The 25216-nt window shown below is 32.2% G+C and overlaps 2 protein-coding genes across 2 annotated transcripts; both read left to right on the forward strand.

Moving 5' to 3' along the window:
* The first annotated feature begins 9384 nt into the window (after positions 1-9384).
* Positions 9385-10317, forward strand: LOC141546893 (olfactory receptor 5W2-like). The gene has a single exon (XM_074275048.1). It carries the CDS (start codon positions 9385-9387, stop codon positions 10315-10317), a length of 933 nt encoding a protein of 310 aa, XP_074131149.1.
* An 11064-nt stretch (positions 10318-21381) lies between these two features.
* On the forward strand, positions 21382-22314 carry LOC141546859 (olfactory receptor 5W2-like). The gene has a single exon (XM_074274996.1). It carries the CDS (start codon positions 21382-21384, stop codon positions 22312-22314), a length of 933 nt encoding a protein of 310 aa, XP_074131097.1.
* Positions 22315-25216: the final 2902 nt, after the last annotated feature.

The following is a 25216-nucleotide window of genomic DNA, read 5'->3' on the forward strand; positions in this document are numbered from 1 at the left end:
AATTAAATGGAGGTGGTCTAGCTGTACCTGATCTCGAACTATGTTATAAAGCAACAGACACCAAAAGAATTTGGTATTGGCTAAAAAATAGACTAGTTGATCAGTGGAATAGGTAAGGTTCACAGGGCAAGATAGTGAATAAAAATAGCAATCTAGTGTTTGACAAACCCAAACTTCCCAACTTTTGGGATAAGAATTCATTATTTGAAAAAAAACTGCTGGGAAAACTGGAAATTAGTATGGCAGAAACTAGGCATGGACCCACATTTAACACCACATACTAAGATAAGATCAAAATGGGTCCAAGATTTAGGCATAAAGAACGAAATCATAGATAGATTGGAGGAACATGGGATAGTCTACCTCTCAGATTTGTGGAGGAGGAAGGAGTTTGTGTCTAAGGGAGAACTAGAGACCATTATTGATCACAAAATAGAACATTTTGATTACACCAAATTAAAAAGTTTCTGGACAAACAAAACTAATGCAAACAAGATTAGAAGGGAAGTAACAAACTGGGAAAACATTTTTACAGTTAAAGGTTCTGATAAAGGCCTCATCTCCAAAATATACAGAGAATTGACCTTAATTTATAAGAAATCAAGCCATTCTCCAATTGATAATTAGTCAAAGGATATGAACAGACAATTTTCAGATGATGAAATTGAAACTATTTCCACTCATATGAAAGAGGGTTCCAAATCACTATTGATAAGAGAAATGCAAATTAAGACAACTATGAGATAACACTACACACCTGTCAGATTGGCTAAGATGACAGGAACAAATAACGATGAATGTTGGAGGGGATGTGGGAAAACTGGGACACTGATACATTGTTGGTGGAGTTGTGAAAGAATCCAACCATTCTGGAGAGCAATCTGGAATTATGTCCAAAAAGTTATCAAAATGTGCATACCCTTTGACCCAGCAGTGCTACTCCTGGGCTTATATCCCAAGGAAATTCTAAAGAAGGGAAAGGGGGGCAGCTAGGTGGTGCAGTGGATAGAGCACCAGCCTTGAATTCAGGAGGACCCGAGTTCAAATCTGGTCTCAGACACTTAACACTTCCTAGCTGTGTGACCCTGGGCAAGTCACTTAACCCCAGCCTCAAAAAAAAAAAAAAAAAAAAAAAAAAAAAAGAAGGGAAAGGGACCTGTATGTGCCAAAATGTTTGTGGCAGCCCTTTTCGTAGTGGCTAGAACCTGAAAATGAATGGATGTCCATCAATTGGAGAATAGTTGGGTAAATTATGGTATATGAATGTTATGGAATATTATTGTTCTGTAAGAAATAACCAACAGGAGGAATACAAAGAGGCTTGGAGAGACTTACATCAACTGATGCTAAGTGAAACAAGCAGAACCAGAAGATCATTATACACTTTAACAATGATACTGTATGAGGACACATTCTGATGGAAGTAGATATCTTCAACATAGAGAAGAGCTAATCCAATTCCAATTGATCAATGACGGACAGAATCAGCTACATCCAGAAAAGGAACACTGGGAAATGAGTATAAACTGTGAGCACTGTTCTGTTTTGTTTTGTTTTGTTTTTCTTCCCAGATTATTTTTAGCTTCCGAATACAATTCTTCCTTTGCAACAACAACAAGAAAATTCGGTTCTGCACATATTTATTGTACCTAGAATATACTATAAAATATTTAATATGTAAAAAAATAAAATAAAATAATAGGGATTGAAGGAGTCCTACCAAATTCCTTTTATAACATAGACATGGTACTGATACCTAAACCAGGTAGACTGAACACTGAGAAAGAAAACTAAAGACCAATCTCCTTAATGAATATTGATGCTAAAATATTAAATAAGATATTAGCAAAAAGACTTCAGAAAATCATCCCCAGGATAATACATTATGATCAAGTAGGATTTATACCAGGAATGCAGGGATGGTTTAATATTAGGAAAACTATTAGTGTAATTGACCATATTAATAATCAAATTAATAAAAACCATATGATCATCTCAATAGATGTAGAAAAAGCATTTGATAAAATCCAACATCCATTCCTACTAAAAACACTTGAGAGTATAGGAATAAATGGACTATTCCTTAAAATAATAACAAGCATATATTTAAAACTGTCAGTAAACATCATATGTAATGGCGATAAACTAGAACCTTTCCCTATAAGATCAGGAGTGAAACAAGGTTGCCCACTATCACCATTATTATTCAATCTAGTACTAGAAACGCTAGCCTCGGCAATAAGAGCAGAGAAAGAGATTCAAGGAATTAGAGTAGGAAATGAGGAAATCAAAGTATCACTCTTTGCAGATGACATGATGATATACTTAGAGAACCCCAAAGACTCTGCTAAAAAGCTATTAGAAATAATTCAGAATTAAGTTATTTATTTAGCAAGGTAAATTCTAGGTCAAGCTAAATAGACTATTATATTGAGCTGCTTACAGTGAGGTGGAAAAGATGTAATGAGCCTTACCAGAAGAGACAATGTAATGATTTAACTGAAATTGTTATTTCAGTAAACACTTTCCTCATTAAGAAATATATGAGTTAGAATCAGCCTCTTTTTACAAATAAGAATCAAATGCTCAGGTATCTTTATTGTCAGAAAATTTATTAAAGTGCTAATAATATTGGGGCCAGAATTCAAAACAGTCTCACTTAAATTGAAAACATCATAGTTCTTCTAATTTATTGCACTGTCCCTCAAACATCAGATGCTAGAGAAATCATAATAATTCACCAAATTTCTCATTTCAAAGAAATTGTCCATTTCTTCCTTTTAACTTTCCCTTCATGTTCCTTATTTTCTTCCCTAACAAAAAGTTTATTTCCACAGAGAAATCAGGATAATGATTGGCCAACATATGCAAAAAGTGTTACCTTTGTACATCATCCCTACTACTACTATAGTTGTGTTTAAAGGTAAAGATTTAGTGACAATGGAGTTATTTTCCTATGAGATTCCTTATATACAATACTATTATGCAGACACCATGAAAAAGGTTTCAATTTTCATTCTTCTCCTTGCTTTGTGTGTGTGTGTGTGTGTGTGTGTGTGTGTGTGTGTGTGTGTGTGTGTGTGTGTGTAGGCAATTGGGGTCAACTGACTTGCCCAGGGTCACATAGCTAAGAAGTGTTAAGTGTCAGAAGCCAGATTTGAAGTAAAGCCTTCCTGACTTGAGGGCTGGTGCATCACCAAATTTCTCCCCTTACTTTATTAAAATAGTACATTATTTCTTCCAATAGATAGATTTCCCATGTTTTCCAGCCACACATTCACATCTTGCCTTAAATTATCCATTTCATACTTTCAAATTACCCATTTCATATTTCAAAATTATCAAAGAAAATTGTCCCTATATTCTAGATCTCGTAGAATATATGTATTCACATATATCCAGCTGGACCTGGAGATTTTTATTTAGAGAGTTGATTAATAGCTTATTTAATCTATTTTTCTAAAATAGGATTTTTGAAGTAATTCATTTCTTCCTCTGATAATCTGGGAAATCTATATTTTTGTAAATATTCATCCATTTCACTTAGTTTAACACATTTATTGGCAAACAGTTGGGTAAAACAGCTCCTAATTATTGCTCTAATTTTCTCTTCATTGGCAGAAAATTCACCCTTTTCATTTTTGATACTAACAATTTTATTTTCTTCTTTCCTCTTTCTAATCAAATTAACTCAAGGTTTATCTATTTTATTAGTTTATTTGTGAAACCCATTTTTGTTTTGTTTATTAGTTCAATATTATTTTTAATTTCAGTTTCATTAATCTCCCTTTTTATTTTGAGAATTCCCAAAATGATAATCAATTGGGGGGTTAATTTATTCTTTTTCTAACTTTTTAGTTGCATACTCAATTCCTTTATCTACTCTTTCTCTATTTTATTCAAGTAAGCATCTAGAGATATAAAACTTTCCTGAAGAACTGCTTTGGCTGAATCCCATAAGTTTTGGTATGTTGTCTCAGTATTGTCATTTTCTTGCATGAAACAATCAGTGGTGTCTGTGATTTATTGTTCCTCCTACTCATTCTTTTGGATCATATTAATTATGGGGACATTTTTCTCTGGCCCTTTAGTATATATAATTTTTATTGTGTTATATTCTGAAAAAACATGCATCTTCTATTTCTGCCTTTCTGCATTTAATTTTAAGGTTACACCCTAATAAAGGGTCAATTTTTGCATTGGTTCCCTATACCACAAAGAAAACATATACTCCTTTCTATTTCCATTCATTTTTTTCAAAGGTCTATCATAACTTACTTTTCTAAAATTCTATTTACCTTCTTAAATAAAAACAACTCTGATATATCACTTCACATCTCTCAAATTGGCTAAGATGGCAGGAAAAGATAAGGTAAATGTTAGAGGGGATGTGAGAAAACTGGGACATAAATGCTTTGTTGGTGGAGTTGTGAAATGATTCCACCATTTTGGAGTGCAATATGGAACGAAGATCGAAACGCATTACACCTGCACATAGTCTTTGATACAGAATTATCTGTATTCCAAAGAAGTCCTAAAAGAAGGAAGAGAACTCATATGTGGAAAAATGTTTGTAGCAGCACTTTTGGTGGTAATTAGAAATGAGTAGATATCCATCAGTTGAGGAATGAATGGCTGAATAACTATAGTGATGAAGATAAGGAAATATTACTGTTCCATAAAAAAAAAAAAAAAAAAAAAAAAAAAAAAAAAAAAAAAAGGAAAAAGAAAAAGAAAAAAAAATGACGAATAGGATGATTTTAGAAAGTCCTGGAAAGATTTACATGAACTATTGCTCAGGAAAATAAGCAGCACCAGGAATATATTGTACACAATAACAGCAAGAATGTGTGATGATCAACTATGAAAGACTTGGTTGTTCTCAGTAGTTCCAGGATCCAAAGCAATCCCAATCTACTTTGGAGAGAAAATGCCATCTGCATCCAGAAAAAGAACTAAGGAGAATAAATGTAAATCAGCACATGCTAGGAGCACTTATTTTTTTTCTTTTTGTTTTCTCTCCATTTTTTTTCCCTTTTTGGTATGAATTGTCTCTTCTAACATGATCCATAAAGCAATATATATTAAAAATAAATACATTTTAAAAGTAGACTTTCCTTCACAAAAAAACATTTCAGACTGGAATACTGTCTTATTGTAGAAGTGCTAGAATGTATTTCATTTACAAAAAATCCGGAGTATTCTTACTTGAATAATTAGAAACAAAATTGTATTGTTTTTCACAAGTGCTTTATATTTGGTAGTATATCATACATGTATTCTCATTTGTTCTTCCTCACAACTGAGAAATAAGGTGCCTAAAAAGACAAGTGTTTTGCCTAAGATCACATGGATGAGCAAGTATGAGGCAAGATCTGAACACAGATCATCTGCAAAATGGAAAGATTGGGCTAGATGAAGTTTAAGGTTTGTTGAACTAGGTATATAATATATTATTCTATGATTCATTCTTTTCAAGCACAGTTCCCTCACTAAAAATGGAAATAATAATAATAAAATCTTTATCTCACTTTCAAGATTTCATTTGAAATCAAAATAATAATAATTGTGAAGTTCCAGATTAGTTTTAAAATGCATCAATTATTATTTCCAATGCTGTGCACATAGTGATATAAAATAATTCATAAATAATAAATGTGTACATAAAATTGTGTTTTAAATAAAATTCAATTACTTCCTCAGATATAACAAGAATTAAGGAACAATAATTCATAATCAGTTGAGAATATTGACGTTGAGCACCTTTCTTCTCAGTTGTATGAAATCTTTGACGAATATGTTTTATCACCAACATAAAAAAAACCACTGTGGACTGCTTTTTCCATTCAGTCATTAATCCCATTAGAGAAAACACTACATAATTGAGATGTTCCCAATTGCATCTTTATGTTATAAGTGTTATTGCATCATTCAAATAGAAGACAAATGTATTATTGCATTTTGGTGAAACCCTTTGGTAAATTAGTCACATGTTCACACAAAACATGAAAGATGGAGCCGAGGCTTCTTACTTTAGATCCCAAATGGCACTAAATAAAAATGGTATCTCTCTACGTGCATCTAGTGAAGAACACAAAGTCTTTCTTTTGTCAGGTAAGTTTAAAAATTCTTAAGACATGCTATAGAAAAATATTGGTATCAGAGGGCAATGACACAATAGGATACACAAATGTGAGCTCTGGAGGATTGCAAATAGCATTTTCTTACTGAAGCATAATTATTGTGATTGAGAGAAACCGATGCCAAAGAACAGAGACTATGTTTGTAACTAAAGAACAAAAATTTAAATCCTCTAAAAAAATAATTGAATATAACATATTTATTCATCTTTAGCAGAGTCCCAAGAAATAATTTCATTTCCTGTCTTTGAGTTTTTGAAATGTTAACTATTTTATTGGTTTTATATATACAAACTAGCTTCTTCCTAAAACATGTTTGAGAAACACATTGCAATTACATTTTGTTCACATAACAAATATCAGATCAGAATGTTTTTCTCCTTTATGTGTCTGTTTTCTATAAACCGCTCTCATCACTATTTTCAGCCCCAGTGATCACACACATACACACATTATTTAGTATTGTAATATTTTGGTCTAAATTGTAAGACAACCATGAGCTATATACATACATATATATGAATTTTTATCAGTACGTGTTTATGTAAATACATAGACACATGCTTATACACATTTGTGTATATAAAGTCACTAATGTTTGTAAATTTGATTAAGATAACTTAGCTAATAACATTTGTCACATCATGAAAATCTGTGTTTTTTAATGATATTTTCCTCTATCTATCCCCTCCAAATAATCTATCACTAAACACTAAGAGAGGAATCAATGATCACCTCTTCTTCCCTTGTGTAGATTACATTTTAAAACATAGGTTTCCTTTTTTTCATTGTTAAGGTCCACATGTGTAACCCCTTATATTCCTACCTATATGAACTGAGGCACATTTGGATTACAACTACATACTATGAAGAATTAACAAAAAAGGTGGAAAACTAGTGATAAATTGTTAGAGAAACTAAAATAAGAAGTATCTTCTAGAGTTATCCAAAATCATTAGGGAAACTGAAGATTAAAGATGAACAAATTGGCATCAGAGTTCTTGAAAATGAGAATGATGGAATTTGTTCATTTGACTTGTGTATCATTACATAGAGAATTTTCAGCGAGAAAACTCCTCTTACCACTTCAGATTAGATCCTGTTTTTCACTTTGTAATCCTATGGAGATGTTTGAGCTTTCTGAGTGGCTAAGGGAAATATTCCATAATATTGAAATATTCAATATATATCAAAGAAAGAATTTGATCACAGATTTATTCAACTCTGAGACCAGTGCCATATCCATTAAGAAATCAAGGTTGTTGTTGTTGGTTTGTTTTTTTAAACATAGAGCATTTAAAATATTTGTTAAATTAATTGGATAGTAACAGATACGTCAATAAAAATGGGCACATAGTTTAACATGAATCATTTCTTTTTAACTTCAGCACAAATACACTACAATAGTAGTATCCCATTTTTATAACTGAGTATACTGAGACTCTGTAGGATTCCTTGAATTGCTTCTTTTCACGGACCCAATGTGTGACAGGAGAAGTTCCTGACTGAAACTTTTCTGCTTCTTATCACAAAATTTTCTCTCTAGCTGTCTACAAAGCATGCATTTAAGAAATCTTTATGAAACTGTTAACTAAGACTTATTCTATACTTGCATGAAACTGGGCATGAATTAGCTCTTTTTAAGACTGAAAATAAGCTATTTTGAAAGAATCCCCATGCCTTTTCTATGCCCAAATCATCTGCCTCTACCCCCTTCTTTAATATTTTGGGGAATCTAAGATCTTCCTTAGGTTTCCTGTGGTATCATCCTAATCACATCACTCTTCCTCATACTCCCATGTTCACTGACTTGTGAAATCTTTGATTACTGCTTTTCTGCTCATATATTTCTACACAATTATTTCTCTTCTGTGGAACTGCCATCATTTATGCCCAAGTCCTCAACACATTTGCATAGATTCTTGCAAAGTCCTTGTTCTCTTTGGCTACAGGGAACTAGAAAATTTGGTCCATATTTCAGTAAGGTGTCAAATTATTCCTTCTAAAGAGAATTTCTGATTATGTCACCTTCTACAACCACACCCGATAATGGTTAAGTTGCTCCCTATTATCTCTAATTTAACACACGCATACACACACACACACACACACACACACACACACACACACTCATACATAGACATACATATACACACATTTTGACATATAAATGTGTGTAAATATGTATTACTGTGATATATTTATATATTTGGTTATAATGTGTCTCTTGCATTTTACATATATCATCAATTATACCATCAATATCAATAATACTATGTAATTTACCATTTAAAATGATAATATTTCAATAATAGCATGCCAGTAATATGACAATATGTCACTGGGGATACAAAAAAAAATGCATGAAAGGAACTACAACTCTAATTGATAAGATACAAATGCACTATATATATGTATACTTATATATATATATATATATATATATGAATGTTTATAATTATATTTGTGTTTCTATACATACAGATATACATACATGCATGCACACATGTGTTTGGATATGTGCACAAAATCAAAGATAACATAACTACGTACAATTCAAGGAAGATTGTTACCTTAGATGAACTTGAATCCATGTCCATCACCTTGTCAAATAAATTTAAATTGAATTGTTTAAATTAAATTTAATTTTAGAGAAAGGCTTATCAGACCATCTGAGTATAATGTACTTCAAATAGTAGTGATTTTGAAATCTATTAATGTTTTACATTAGAGACATTGTAATTCACCCTATTTTCTTCAATAGATTATTATACTTACTATCATGATCATTATTACTATTTTAGATATATCCCAGATTTACTTCTAAAAAACTTGGTTTAAGATGGTCTTTTAACCAGCTTTTAACACAGGGATAATTAATCCAACCTACATGAGCTCGGTTTCCTAAGTTGCTGGGAAAAAAAAAATTCTGCAGTATAAAATTCATGCAGATATTATAAATAAAATGACCTCTTAAAAGTTTAGAGAAATATTCAGCTAGAAATTTTCAACATGTCTTCTGTTCTTCCTCCCTCTTCTGAGAATATTTATCTGGAGAAGGTAAAATTTCACATATTTATTTGACACTAAGCAGATGATGGATAGAACATGTCTTTTATCAAAATTGCAGATTAGAAGTACTCTAAAAGTCTTGTGCCCATCAACTTTACAAAAGAGTAAAATTACAGTTCTTCTATTTGTCTAGATTATTTTTCAAAACAACACAGAAGAGAACAAACCAGGGATGATGGAGAGGAATTACTCCAACCCAACTGAATTCATCTTCTTGGGAATCACCAGTGATCCAGACCTTAAAGTTATATTTTTTGTCCTCTTTCTCATCGTTTATTTGGTTATTCTTATAGCAAATCTTGGGATGATCATCTTAATCAGGATAGACACACACCTGCACTTGCCCATGTACTTCTTCCTAAACCACATGTCCTTCTGTGACCTCTGCTACTCCTCAGCCATTGGCCCTAAGATGCTAGTGGACATCTTTGCCAAGGACAAATCCATTTCCTTCACTGGTTGTGCTCTGCAACTGTATTTCTTCACTCTCTTTGAAGATTCTTCTTGTGTGCTATTAGCAGTAATGGCCTTTGATCGCTACATGGCCATAAGCAACCCTCTACTTTATACAGTAAAAATGTCTAAATGGGTTTGCTACCTATTGATTTGTGTTGTCTACATGGTGGGGATGATGGATGCTCTGATCTTTACTACTTTAATCTTCACAATGAGTTTCTGCAGGTCTAATGAAATTAACCATTTTTTCTGTGATATCCCTCCTCTTTTATCAATCTCTTGTTCTGATACCCATATCATTGAGCTGATCCTCTTCATCATTTGTGCCTTCATTGAAACAATCACCATTCCAGGAGTCCTCATCTCTTACTGTTACATATTTTTGTCTGTGTTGAAAATCCACTCAACTGAAGGCAGAGGCAAAGCCTTTTCTACCTGTATCTCTCACTTAACTGTTTTTACTATCTACCAAGGTACTCTCCTTTTTATGTATTTCAGACCAAGTTCTACCTATTCACTAGACCAAGACAAAATGACTTCTTTGTTTTATACCCTTGTCATTCCCATGGTAAATCCTTTGATCTATAGTTTGAGAAACAAAGATGTGAAGAAGGCTCTGGGAAATTTGAGAAAGAAACTAGGTTTTTAACTTCAATGTTTGTATCTCGTTGGCTTGGTGACAATGATGACAAAGAATATTAGGGTGCAATGATATCATCTGATGTATACTGAGGTACTTATGCCTTTTTACTTTTTTTTTTAGTAACAATAACAGTCACAAAATTTCTGAGAGGGAAAATGACCTGCAACTTTACATATTATAAAGTCTGTCTCTACACAATTCTGCACATAAGCAAAAGTGGAAAAGCTCAATTATTGATAGCAGATTGATTCTGTTCCTTTGAGACTGATTTCTTCTATATGACCATTAATGATAAAAGATTTTCCTTTATCCCATATCTTATATAATGGAATCATACTGTGGAAGGCAGTATCATCATGGGAATAGAATGCTGGATGATGAAAAAGAGGAAGTGAATCAAAAGTCATCACTGGAACTAGATATATAACTAAGGAAAAGTCATTTAACCTGTCTCAATTTCCTAAATTATAATATCAGAACTATGATGCTTATATTATTTATGTCATAGAAATATAATTTTGATCATACCTGTAATTTCATTTATTCAAGAAGATACAATTAAAGAATTAGTCCTTTAGTCAATTCATATGAGAAGTACTAACTTAATTAGGGTAACACTGTCATTGATTTCAAAGATGTAATTGAAATCATTACCAGAGATCAATTATCTAAGCAATCTATCAATGTGTTGTAATACTGAAATTTCAAAATGTTTATGCTTGCCAATACTAATTCTCCAAATGGATCTTCATTTGAAAGGATTTATGTGTAAGAGGGCCTACCCACCTCCTGCCAGCCTTGGTCATCGCACAGGGCACAGCTCAGGTAATCTGAGGGTAGCCTTGTAAGAGTAAACAAGATGGCGATAGGAGGAAGGGGGTCCCACCCTAAGGAGCAACGTGGCAGTTCCCAGGAAATCCCCCAACCGGGGGAGGGGATGACCTTGAACTTTGTTATTTGGAAAGGAATGCACACATATACCTACATGTAGTTTACTGTAGAGAATCATGTATCCACTATAGCTAGGATGTGATTACATATGAGGTAGTAACTAGAAACAAACACCAAGATGATAAAAACACCTGCAGTCTTTGTAATAAATGGAGTGTCACACCATCCTGGCTCTAACCCCTCATTGCTTACAATCTTTGCCCTTTCAGATGAACAGTCAGTGCTAGTCACATAAGGGCTGTTCTACTCAGGAGTCAGGGCCATGACCCATAACACTTATTAAAAATAAAATGAGATCTTCCATGACATATTGTCTTTAATAATATAAACTAGAATTGCAGGGGAAGAAAAAATTTTATTCTTATAATTTAGTTTTCTAAACATCTTCTCTCTTTGCATTTGTAAATCAAATACATGTGGATAACACAGACATTCTTATATGTAGCATTCCAAATCCTCTCATCATTTCTGTGTGGTAATATAAATACTAGATAATTCTTATTTTAGCCTGTTACTAATTTGCAATGAAGAATGTTCAAATTGGCTACTATTATGTAAAATAAGATTTTCATTGAGATTAAAATTTATTTATACTGGATTTTTGAGTGAATTAAAGGACTCTCTGTTTGTATATCTCTCTTTAAAATATTAGAGAAAAAAGAAAGAGAAATATCTATATCACTATACACATATATAGTTATAGATATATACAGAGAGAGAGAGAGAGAGAGAGAGAGAGAGAGAGAGAGAGAAGAGAGAGAGAGAGAGAGAGAGAGAGAGAGAGAGAGAGAGAGAGAGAGAGAGAGAGAGAGAGAGAGAATGAATGACAGAGAGAGAGACAGAGAGACAGGGAAAGACAAAAAATGCTTGAGAAAAAGCACTGTGACACTATGATCTGAGTTATTTGAGGAATACTTCATGGAAGACATGAACCTTGAGTAAGAAAGGAGAACAGTTTCAAGAGTTTGTCCAAATTTTGTTTCAGTATATATTTCAGAAAATGTAGAATCTTGGTTTATTTGCAGAGTTTGGAGACCATGAATGTAGAATTATTATACTTCAATCATGTGTGATTATTTATGTTGCTAACCTATTTTTTTCTTGTAGTTTTCTCTCTTTTAATACATTGGTGCATACAATTAATCCTGAGACTAGTAAGGAGAGTTTTATTTGGAATTGAAAGTATAACAATATAAAACTAATTTATTAAATATGTGTATGGAAATATAATTGTTAGGCAGTGTGAAACACAATAGCATAGAGGGAAAAGGAAATAATTAGTATAAACTGTGGAAAAACAACAATTTTAATTCAAACACTGTGTAGCAGCAACTATTGCATGTATTTGGTATGATAAGACTACATAGGCTTGATCAGATATATGGAGGAAAGTTGAGAGATAAATTTAATGGGTATATAAAATGATACCAAACTACAGTGGGATAATATTGCAGGAGAATCTGGAGGATCAACTAATACCCCTTCTTATTTTATTCATAAGGAAACCAAAGCTAAAACAAGCTAAATGACATACTTAGGTTTGTGAACAAAACAAGAGACAGAGTAAAGCTTTAAAGCCATCTTCCTCTGTTGCCAAATTCGCTTGTTTCTTGTACTTGGAGAGCTGTATAAATTTCTCAAACCTTTTAAGAGAATATTTGATATTATGCTCTAAAAAGAAATAAACTCTAAAGACTAAAAAGTTAAATTTTTATTTATATTTTATCCTATCTGTGTATCCTTGAACAAGTTATTTAACCTATGGGCTATATTTAGTTTTATGAGGAAAACACATATACTAAGCTATCTAAAATTATAGAAAATTTAATACACACCAAAAATGATCTCTAAGCATTACAGTGATACTAATCACTCCTGCTGTTGTCTGGCTAACATGCTTGAAAAATTCTTGTAAATTTAGAACACAGTAACATGACTTTTACACTAGAAGAAATGAAGGCTGAATTACTTTCGTCTCCAATGGATTGCTGCTACTTCAACTGAAAAGTTTGGCATTGAGAAACATATACTATCTCAGTAGGTTGGCAAAAACCTCAAAGGAAAATTCAGATTTGAATACAAACATTCCATAATGGCTGTAATAATAATATGGGTCTTGATGACAAACTAGGGACAAAATGAGGCAGATTTGGGGAAATATTTCCTTGGAGGAATGCTAGAAATGGATTATATATGTAGACATATGCACATCAATATTACATATAGTTTATGAATATATATATATACATATAATACATATATATATATATATATATAATATTAATTAGTCATTTTGGGATTTATTTAATCTAATCACTATGGATCTCTATGGAGTAAGCTAGAAGTGGGAGGGAGGGGGAACTGGGTTTCCCTAAAGATTCTAAACTGGGTAGAAAATAGTGTTCTGAATGTATATATGTGTCTCATTATTAAAAGTATTTTTCCCCCTGTATCTTTCCCAAAGACTTTCTGAAAATAATTAATCTTATTATGTAACTGGTTTAATTTATTGGTTCATTGTAAGATAATTTAGAAAGAATTTTTAGCAAGATAAAGGCTAGGTCATGCTAAATAGATATTACACTTATAGTGAAGTGGAAAAGTTGTAATGAGCCTTAGCAGAACAGACTATATCATGAAACAATGTATCTGAAATTGATATTTCAGTAAAAACTTTCCTCATTAAAAATATATGAGTTAGAATCACTCTCTGTCCATAAATAAACAAATGTTCAGTTATCATTATTGACAGAAAGTTGGTTAAAGAGGTAATAATATTAGGCCCAGAATTCAAAACGGTTTCACTTAAATTGAAAACATCATATTACTTCTAATTTACTGCACTGTCCCTCAAACACAAGAAGCTAAAGAAATCACAATATTCTCCAAATTTCTCATTTCAAAGAAATTGTCCATTTTTTCCTTTCAACTTTTCCCTCATATTCCTTATTTTCTTCCCTAACAAAGAGTTTATTTCCACAGTGAAATCAGGATAATGATTGGCCAACATATGCAAAAAGTGTTACCTTTGTTCATCATCCCTATCACTATTATAGTTGTGTTTAAAGGTAAAGATTTAGTGACAATGGAGTACTTTTCATATGAGATTCCTTATATACACTACTATTATGCAAACACCATGAAAAAGGTTTTCAATTTTCATTTTTCTCCTTGCTTTGTGTGTGTGTGTGTGTATGTCTGTGTGTGTGTGTAGGCAATTAGGGTTAATTGACTTTCCCAGAGTCACATAGCTAGGAAGTATTAAGTGTCAGAGGCCAGATTTAAACTCAGGTCCTCCTGACTTGAGGGCTGGTGCATCACCTAGCTTTTCCCCTTACTTTAGTAAAACAATTTATAATTTCTTCCAATATTAGGGCTTTCATTCCCATTGAAAATAGATAGATTTCCCATGTTTTCCAGCCATAAATTCACCTCTTTCCTTAAATTACCCATTTCATACTTCCAAATTACCCATTTCATTTTTCAAAATTATCAAAGAAAAATTTCCCTACATTCTAGGTCTCATAGAATTCACATATATCAATCTGGGCCTAGAGATTTTTTTCTTAGAGAGTTGATTAATAGTTTATTCAATTTATTTTTCTAAAAAGGGACTTTTTAAATAATTTATTTCTTCCTCTGATAATCTGGAAAATCTAGATTTTTTGTAAATATTCATGCATTTCACCTAGTTTAACACAATTATTGGCATACAATTAGATAAAATAGCACTTGGTTATTGCTCTAATTTCCTCTTAATTGGCAGAAAATTCATCCTTTTCATTTTTGATACTAACAATTTGATTTTCTTCTTTTCTTTTTCTAATCAAAGTAACTCAAGGTTTATCTATTTTATTGGTTTATTCATGAAAATCACTCATTAATTAGCTCAATATTATCTTTAATTTCAATTTTATTTATCTCTTTTTTAAATTATTTTCAGAATTCCTAATTTGGTATTCAATGGGAGGTTTAATTTGTTTTTTTTTTTTTTTAGTTACATATTCAATTCATTCATCTTCTCTTTCTCCATTTTATTCAAGTAAGCATCTAGAGATATAAAACTTGCCCAAAGAACTGCTTTGGCTGAATCCCATAAATGTTGGTATGTTGTCTCAGTATTGCCATTTTCTTGAATGAAATAATCAGTGGTGTCTGTGATTTGTTGTTCCTTTCATTCATTCTTTTCAATCAGATTAATTTTGGGGACATTTTTCTCTGGCCCTTTAGTATAGGTAATTTTTATTGTGTTATGATCTGAAAAACATGTATCTTCTATTTCTGCCTTTCTGCATTTGATTTAAGGTTATTATAAGGTGCCCTAATAAATGATCAATTTTTGCATTGGTTTCCTATACCACAAAGAAAACATATACTCCTTTCTATTTCCATTCATTTTTTTCAAAGGTCTATCATAACTTACTTTTCTAAAATTCTATTTATCTTCTTAAATTAAAAGAACTCTGATATATTACTTCACACCTCTCAAATTGGCTAAGATGGCAGGAAAAGATAAGGTAAATGTTAGAGGGGATGTGGGAAAACTGGGACATGAATGCTTTGTTTGTGCAGTTGTAAAATTATTCAACCATTTTGGAGTATAATGTGGAATTATGATCAAAAGGCTTTATAAGTGTGCATACTCTTTGATCCAGAATTATCTGAATCCCAAAGAAATCATAAAAGAAGGAAAAGAACCTATATCTGGAAAAATGTTTATAGCAGCACTTTTTGTGGTAATTGCAAATGTCTAGATATCCATCAATTGAGGAATGAATGGCTACATAAGTTGTAGTGTATGAAGATAATGGAATACTATTGTATCATTAAGAAAAAAAAAATGATGAACAGGCTGATTTTAGAAAGGCCTGGAAAGATTTACATGAATTTATGCTCAGCAAAACAAGCAGCACCAGGAATAAATTGTACACAATAACAGCAAGAATGTGTGATGATAAACTATGAAAGACTTGGTTGCACTCAGTGGTTCCGGGATCCAAAGCAATCCCAAAATACTTTGGAGAGAAAATGCCATCTGCATCCAGAAAAAGAACTAAGGAGAATACATGTAAATCAGCACATGCTAGGAGCACTTTTTTTTTTTTCTTTTTGTTTTCTCTCCATTTTATTTTCCTTTTTGTTATGACTTTTCTCTTCAAACATGTTCCATAAAGGAATATGTATATTAAAAATAAATACATTTTTAAAAAATAGATTGTCCATCACAAAAAAAAAAGAAAAAAAAAATCAGACCAGAATACTGTCTTGTTGAAGAAGTGCTAAAATTTATTTCATTTACAAAAATCCAGAGCATTCTTACTTGGATAATTAGAAAAAAAATTGTAGCATTTTTCACAAGTGCTTTATATTTAATAGTATATGATATATGTATTCTCATTTGTAATCTTCCTCACAACTGAGAAATAAGGTGCTGGAAAAGATAAGTGTCTTGCCTAAACATATGGATAAGCAAGTATGAGGCAAGATCTGAACTCAGATAATCTGCAAAATGAAAACATTGGGCCAGATGGAGTTTAAGGTTTGTTGAACTAGGTATATAATATATTATCTTGTGATTAATTCTTTTGAGGGAAAGTTCCCTCACTACAAATGGAAATAATAATAATAAAATCTTTCTTATCTCACTTTCAAGATTTCATTTGAAATCAAAATAATAATTGAGAACTGCCAGATTCGTTTAAAAAATGCATCAATTATTATTTCCAGTGCTGTTTGCATACTGATATAAAATAATTCATAAATAATAAATGTGTTTATACATAAAATTGTTTTAAATAAAATTAAATTTCTTCCTTAGATATTATAAGGTTTAAGGAACAATGTTTCATAATCAGTTGAGAATATTTACCTTTATCCCCATTCTTCTCACTTGTATAAAATCTTTAACGAATATATTTCATCACCAACATAAAAAAACACTGTGAACTGCTTTTTCCATTCAGTCATTAATCCCTAGAGAAAATACTATATAATTGCAATATTCCCAGTTGCATCCTTACATTATAACAGTCGTTGCATCATTCAAAGAGAAGATAAAAATGTTTTCACTTTTTGGTGTAACTGTTTGATAAATTAGTCACATGTGCACACAAAACATGAAAGAGGGAGCAGAAGTTTCTTACTTTAGATCCCAAATGGCACTAAATAAAAATGGTATCTCTCTACCTGCATCTAGTGAAGAACACAAAGTCTTTCTTTTGTCAGGTAAGTTTAGAAATTCTTAAGAGATGCTATAGCAGAACATTGGTATCAGAGGACAGTGACAAAATGGGATACAGAAGTGTGAGCTCTGGAGGCTTGTGAATAACATTTTCTGACTGAAGCTTAATTATTGTGATTGACAGAAACTGATGCCAAAGAATAGAGACTGTGTTTGTAACTAAAGAACACAAATTTAACCCCTCTGAAAAATAATTGAATATAACATTTTTATTCTTCTTTAGCAGAATCCCAAGAAATCATTTTATTTCCTGTCTTTGATTTTTTAAAATGTTAACTATTTTATTGGTTTTATATATACAAACCAGCTTTTTGAGAAATTTTTGAGAAAAACATTACAATTACATTTTGTTCACAAAACAAATATCAGAACAGAATGTTTTTCTCCGTTATGACTGTTTTCTGTAAACCACTCATCACTATTTTCAGCCCCAATAATCACACACATACACATACATTATTTAGTCTTTAAGATTTTAAATTGTAAGACAACCATGTACTGTATACATATATGTGTATATATATATATATATATATATATATATATATATATATATATATACATATATATATATATAAAAATTTGAATTTTTATCAGTACATGTTTGTATAAATATATACATACATTTATGTATACACATTTGTGTATATAAAGTCAGTAGTATTTGTAAATTTGATCAAGGTAACTTAGCTAATAAGATCTGTCACATCATGAAAATCTATGCTTTTTTATTGATGTTTTTTCCTCTATCTATCCCCCCCCAAATAATTCATCACTAACTACTAATAGAGGAATCAATGACCACCTCTTCTTCCCTTGTGTAGATTACATTTTAAAACATAGGTTTCCTTTTTTTTCATTGTTAAAGGTCCACTCATGTGTAAATCTTTATATTCCTACCTATGCGAACTGAGGCACATTAGGATTATAACTTCACACCATGAGGAATTAACAAAAAAGGTGGAAAACTAGTGATAAATTATTAGAGAAACTGAAATAAGAGGTATTTTCTAGAGTTATACAAAATAATTAGGGAAAGTGAAGACTAAAGATGAGCAAATCGGTATCATAGTTCTTGAAAATGAGCATCATGAAATTTGTTGATTTGACTTGTGTATTATTATTTAGAGAATTTTCAGGAAAGAAATTCATCATACCACTTCAGATTAGATGCTGTTTTTCACTTTGAAATCCTATGAAGATTTTTGGGCTTTCTTAGTGCATAAGGGAAAATATTCAATAATATTGAAATATTCAATATATATCAAAGAAAGGATTTGAAACTAGATTTATTTAACTCTGGGACCAGTGCCATATCCATTAAGAAATCAAGGTGGTTGTTGTTATTTTGTTTTTTTAAACATAAAATCAGCATTTAAAAGTATTTGTTAAATTGAGTGGATAGTAACAGATAGTTCAATAAAAATGTGCACATAGTTTAACATGAATCATTTTGTTTTAACTTCAGCACAAAAATTCTACATTAGTAATATCCCAGTTTTAAAACTTAGTATCCTGAGACTCTGGAAGATTCCTTGAATTTCTCATTTTCATAAAGTAATGTGTGACAGGAGAAATTCCTGACTAAAGCTGTTCTGCTTCTTATCACAAAATATTCTAGCTGGCTTCAAAGCATGCATTTAAAAATCCTTATGAAATTGAACTCCTGTTAACTAAAACTTATTCTGTACTTGCATGAAATTGAACATGAATTAGCTCTTTTTAGAATTGAAAATAAGCTGTTTTGAAAGAATCTCCATGCATTTTCTATCCCCAAATCCTCTGCCTTTACCACCTTCTTGACTATTTTGGGGACTCTAAGATCTTACTTAGGTTGCCTGAGGTATCATCCTAATCATGTCAGTCTTCCTCATATTACCATGTTCATTGACTTGTGAAATCTTTGATTACTGCTTTTCTGCTCATATACTTCTACAAACTTATTTCTCTTCTCTGGAACTGCCATCATTTATGTCCAAGTCCTCAATACATTTTCATAGATTCTTGCAAAGTCCTTGTTCTCTTTGGCTACAGGGAACTAGAAAATTTGGTCCATATTTCAGTAAGTTGTCAAATTGTTCCTCCTAAAGAGAATTTCTGATTATGTCACCTTCTACAACCACACCTGATAATGGTTAAGTTGCTCCCTATTATCTCAAAATTAAATATCAAATGATCTTCTGGGATTTTAAAGTCCCTTCTAACATCATTCAAAACTGTCTTTTGAGTCTTCTCAAAGTTCACTTCCACTCATTTGTTCAAAGGCATCTAGGAGGCACAGAAATCTGTAAGATGGACTTTGAATGAGGAAGAGAAGTTTAAATCCATCCTCAGACATTTAAACATTGTGTAACTTGATCATCTTACATAATATCTGCCTGCCCAAGTTACTATACATGTAAAATCAGGATAATAAGGCCACAAATTTTCAGGATGATTGTAAGGATAAAATTAGCACTTTTGTATAATACAAAAGCCACTGTGGTCGTTGTTGTTATTCTATGGTTTAATGTCACCGGCCTTATGTTCTTCCTAAAACTCGGTACTCCATCTCCTCACTCTGGACATTTTCACTGTCTTCTTCCAATGCCTGGAATATTTTGCCACTTCATTTATACCTTCTGACTTGCCAGGGTTACTTCAAGTTTTAGGTAAAATACCACATCACTTAAAAAGCCTTTGTAAATTCTCCTTAAAGTGTGTATTTTCCTTTTCTTGATCATCTCTAATTTAACACACACATGTACACACACACACATACACAGACATAGATATACATATACGTACATTTTGACATATATATGTATGTATATATGTATTACTGTGATATATTTATATGTTTGGATAAAATATGTCTCTTACATCATATATATAAATATATATATATATATATCATCACTTATAACTATCAATAATACTATGTAGTTTAACATCTATAAATGATAATATTTCAATAATAGCGTAACAGTAAAATGATAATTTGTCACTGGGGATACAAAAAAAAGGCATGAAAGGAACTAAAACTCTAATTGATAAGATACAAATACACTATATATGTATGAATGTTTATCATTATATTTGTGTTTCTATACATACAGATATACATGCACATATATGTTTGGATATGTGGATAAAATCAAAGATAACATAGCTACCTAAAATTCGAGGAAGATTGTCACCTTAGATGAGCTGGACTCCATGTCCATCACCTTGTCAAATAAATTTAAATTGAATTGTGTAAAATAAATTTTATTTTAGAGATAGACTTATCAGACTATTTGAGTAGAATAAACTTCAAATAGTAGTGATTTTGAACTCTATTAATGTTTTAGATTGGAGACATTGTAATTCATGCTGTTTTCTTCAATGGATTATTATACTTAGTATCATCATCATTATTACTATTTTCATTGAAATGACATTTCAGATATATCATAGATTTACTTCTAAAAGAATTGGTTTAAGATGTGCTTTTAACCAGCATTTAACCCAGGGATAATTAATCCAATCTCCATGAGTTGAGTTTCCTAAGTTATCGAAAAAAACAAAAAAAAAAAGTTTTCTGCAGTAAAAAATTCTTGCAGATGTTATAGATGAAATGGCCTTTTAAAAGTTTAAAGAAATATTCAACTAGAAATTTTCAATATGTCTTCTGTTCTTCCTCCCTCCTTTGAGCCTATTTATCTAGAGAAGGTGAAATTTGATTTATTTATTTGACATTAAGCAGATAATGGATAGAAGGTGTCTTTCATCCATCTAAAAGATGAGAAACACTGTAAAAGTCCTATGCTCATCAAATTTATGAAAGAGTAAAATTACAGCTCTTCTATTTGTCTAGATTATTTTTCAAAACAAAGACAGAAGAGAACAAAGCAGGGATGATGGAGAGGAATTACTCCAACCCAACTGAATTCATCCTCTTGGGAATCACCAGTGATCCGGAGCTTAAAGTTACGATTTTTGTCCTCTTTCTCATCGTTTATTTGGTTATTCTTATAGCAAATCTTGGTATGATCATCTTAATCAGGATAGACACCCATCTGCACTTGCCCATGTACTTCTTCCTAAGCCACATGTCCTTCTGTGACCTCTGCTACTCCTCAGCCATTGGCCCTAAGATGCTAGTGGACATCTTTGCCAAAGACAAATCCATTTCCTTCACTGGTTGTGCTCTGCAACTCTATTTCTTCACTATCTTTGGAGATTCTGATTGTGTGCTATTAGCAGTAATGGCCTTTGATCGCTACATGGCCATAAGCAACCCTCTACTTTATACAGTAAAAATGTCTAAACGGGTTTGCTACCTATTGATTTCTGGTGTCTACATGGTGGGGATGATAGATGCTCTGACCATTACTTCTTTAACCTTCACACTGAGTTTCTGCAGGTCTAATGAAATTAACCATTTCTTCTGTGATATCCCTCCTCTTTTATCAATCTCTTGTTCTGATATCCATGTCAATGAGTTGTTGCTCTTCGTCGTTTTTGGCTTCATTGAAACAGTCACCATTTCAGGAATTCTCATCTCTTACTGTTACATATTTTTGTCTGTGATGAAAATTCGCTCAACTGAAGGCAGAGGCAAAGCCTTTTCTACCTGTATCTCTCACTTAACTGTTTTTACTATCTTTCAGGGTACTGTCCTTTTTATGTACTTCAGACCAAGTTCTACCTATTCACAAAACCAAGACAAAATGCCCTCCTTGTTTTATACCCTTGTCATTCCCATGTTAAACCCCTTGATCTACAGTTTGAGAAACAAAGATGTGAAGAAGGCTGTGGGAAATTTGAGAAACAAACTAGGTTTTTAACTTCTCCTTTTATATCTCATTGACTTGGACACCATGAAGACAGACTAGAAATTATATAAAGTATACTGAGGTGCTTATTCCTCTTGAAGTTTTTTTTTTGTTTGTTTGTTTGTTTGTTTGTTTTTTTAGGAACATAAAGGCAATCACAGAATTTCAGAGAGGGAAAATGACCTGTAAGTTTACATATTCTAAAATCTGTCTCTACAAAAATACTATCTGTTGACTGGCTGCCTATATATTCCTTAAAAAGTGAATTTTTCCAGGGGAATCTGTATGTTAAATAAATACACATAAGGAAAAATAGGAAAGCTCAATTATGGATAGCAGATTGAATCTGTGAGATCACTCTTTTATAATGACCAATCAATGATAAGAAAATATTTTCCTTTATCCCATATCTTTTATAATGATATCATACTTTAGAAGGCAGTATCATCATGTGAGTAGAATACTAGATGATAAATAAGTTGAGGTGAATCAAAAATCTCACTGACATGTAGATATAGATACAACTAAGTAAGATACATAACTAAGGAAAAGTCATTTAACTAATGTCTCAATTTCCTAAGTTATAAATTAATACTATCCTGCTTATTTTTAAATAATGATATTGAAAGGAAAAATCTAAAAACTCAATAATTGGTTATTAATATATGAAAGAAACAATCATTTATTTCTATCATCTCTGACTAGTTGATGGCATATACATTGGAAGCAAACCAAATTTCCTTCTGCCATGATTTTAAAGATTCTCATTCTTTAGGTACTGGTATTGGTATCATTATAAATAGAAGATTAACAGAAGAGTGTATTAAATAGTGGAATGATTATTGCATATTGAGTGTGAGAAGCTGTGTTTAAATTCCAACTCATGCTTACTACTTATATAACTTGAGAAAACACATGTTTGATTTGTGAATATAAAACATTACATTTAGACAAGATAATGTCTGATATTTCTAACATCTTTAATTCTATATTCCTACAAATTTAAGTGTAAAAGTCAACCCCCCAAACAAGATGTTAGAGAAAATTTAAATTGGCCCTCTTGTTTTAAGGAACAAAGAGTAAACCAGATTCTTTAAAAAGGTAAAACTATTTAAGGATAGAAGAGTTGTTTATACAAGGACATGTTCTTTATCATGACATTGTATAAATGTGTCTGTGTGTGTTTGTAATGTCTGGACTAGCTCTCTGGAGATTCTTGGGACCTGCCTTGGTCTTGGTAGAGGAGTAAAGCAGGCACGAGAGCCACCAGGATGGTCAAGAATGGAGTGTTTCTCCTTCCAGTCTTTTCAGCCTTTAAATACCTCAGTGTTATTACATTATTACAACACACTAAGCATGTGCCAACTAGAGAACCATTATATCATTACATCACACAGAGTAAATGCTAACTCTAAGCACCCTGCTATGCAAATGCATCTTACTGTAAGTTTCCCTTACTTCAAGTAGAACACAGGTGATCACACCCTCTGATTTCTCAGGAAGGGTGAGAACCCCAAAGGAAAGTGGGCAGCTACACCATACATTACCAACAGTTTCCCTGTGGGCTGAAGGGTTTTATACCTTACTTAGAGTTCTCCCACTATCTGTGGCCCTCTACATGTATATAACTATTTTCTTTTAAAATAACTTTCACATTTATTATCTCTAGTTCTTCACAATAATCAAAGGTTGCATGTAGAATAAATTTATTCCCATTTCATATGTTAGCAAACTAAGTCACAGAAAAGTGAAATGCCTACAAGCAGATCATGCAAGTAGATTTCTCAAGATCCAAGAATATAAGTCCCATCCTAACCATTTTTCCTTTCAGCATGAAATACAAAGAGCTGCCTAGTGGTTCACACAGCAAAGCTTTGAAGAGAATTATGTGTGCGAGTGTGAAAGAGAACAAGCATTTCACAGACACTTACTAAAAATCAGAAATTCTGTTAAGTAGTTTAAAAAATTATATCTCAATTCTCACAACAGCTTTGTGAGATAGATGCTATAACTATCCTCATTTAGCAATTTAGAAATTGAGGCAGACAAAGAATAAAGGACTTTGGTGGGTCCAAGTGACAGTAAATTAATTAGATAAGATTTGTTCTCAGATACTATTGACTCCAGGAAGTGTTAAACTTCCCTATGTAGATGAAAGGCACTGCTCGGTTGACCAAATAGATCAGAAATTCTATATAAATGTCTTGGTAACTCAATTAATTAAGCAATATGGCAGACAAGAAGTTTTTTCTACTGGCTAAGGGATTTTTTAAGATCCACTTGATTCTTTAAAGAAAGCATTGATTCAATAGGAAGAGCTTCAGAAAAAGAAAATGATTGACTTCCAGTGCCAAAATGGAGGAATAATAAAGAACCCTGTAAAGCCTCCCCAAATTCCCCTTCAAATAACTAAAAAAGCCACCTCAGAATTGATCTAGGTTCAAGAAAGCAGCTTAACAACACAGTGGGAAAATTGGTAGAAGGAAAGTAAGTTCCAAAAGCAGCAGAACATCAGGGGGCCTGCACCAAAACTCCAGGTTTCAGACAAACCACCTGTGAGACATCACCCTCCTATCAATAAGCTGGTCTGGCAAGTGAGCAGTCCTAATAGCCTGGCAAGGCTCCACCCCAGTAACCTCACCCCAAGTTTAAGCCATCAGAAAATCTTTGACTTCATTACTGATCAGTAGTAAAATCAGAGGTACCCCAAAGCTAAGAAACCCTGTTTCCATAGCAACCCCACAGCAGTTCCCACCTTTGCTCCCCTTCTCATTCCCCCCCCCCCCATTTGCCACTCAGACCAGAAACAATGTCTCTCCTTCAGGGCCAGTCACATGAAAAACTATTATCATTGCAACTTAGTAGCAGGGCCCCACCTCAGAAACAGGCCAGCAACTCAGTCCCACACAAAGAG

This window comes from Sminthopsis crassicaudata, chromosome 6 (genome assembly GCF_048593235.1).
Source record: "Sminthopsis crassicaudata isolate SCR6 chromosome 6, ASM4859323v1, whole genome shotgun sequence".
Classification (NCBI taxonomy): domain Eukaryota; kingdom Metazoa; phylum Chordata; class Mammalia; order Dasyuromorphia; family Dasyuridae; genus Sminthopsis; species Sminthopsis crassicaudata.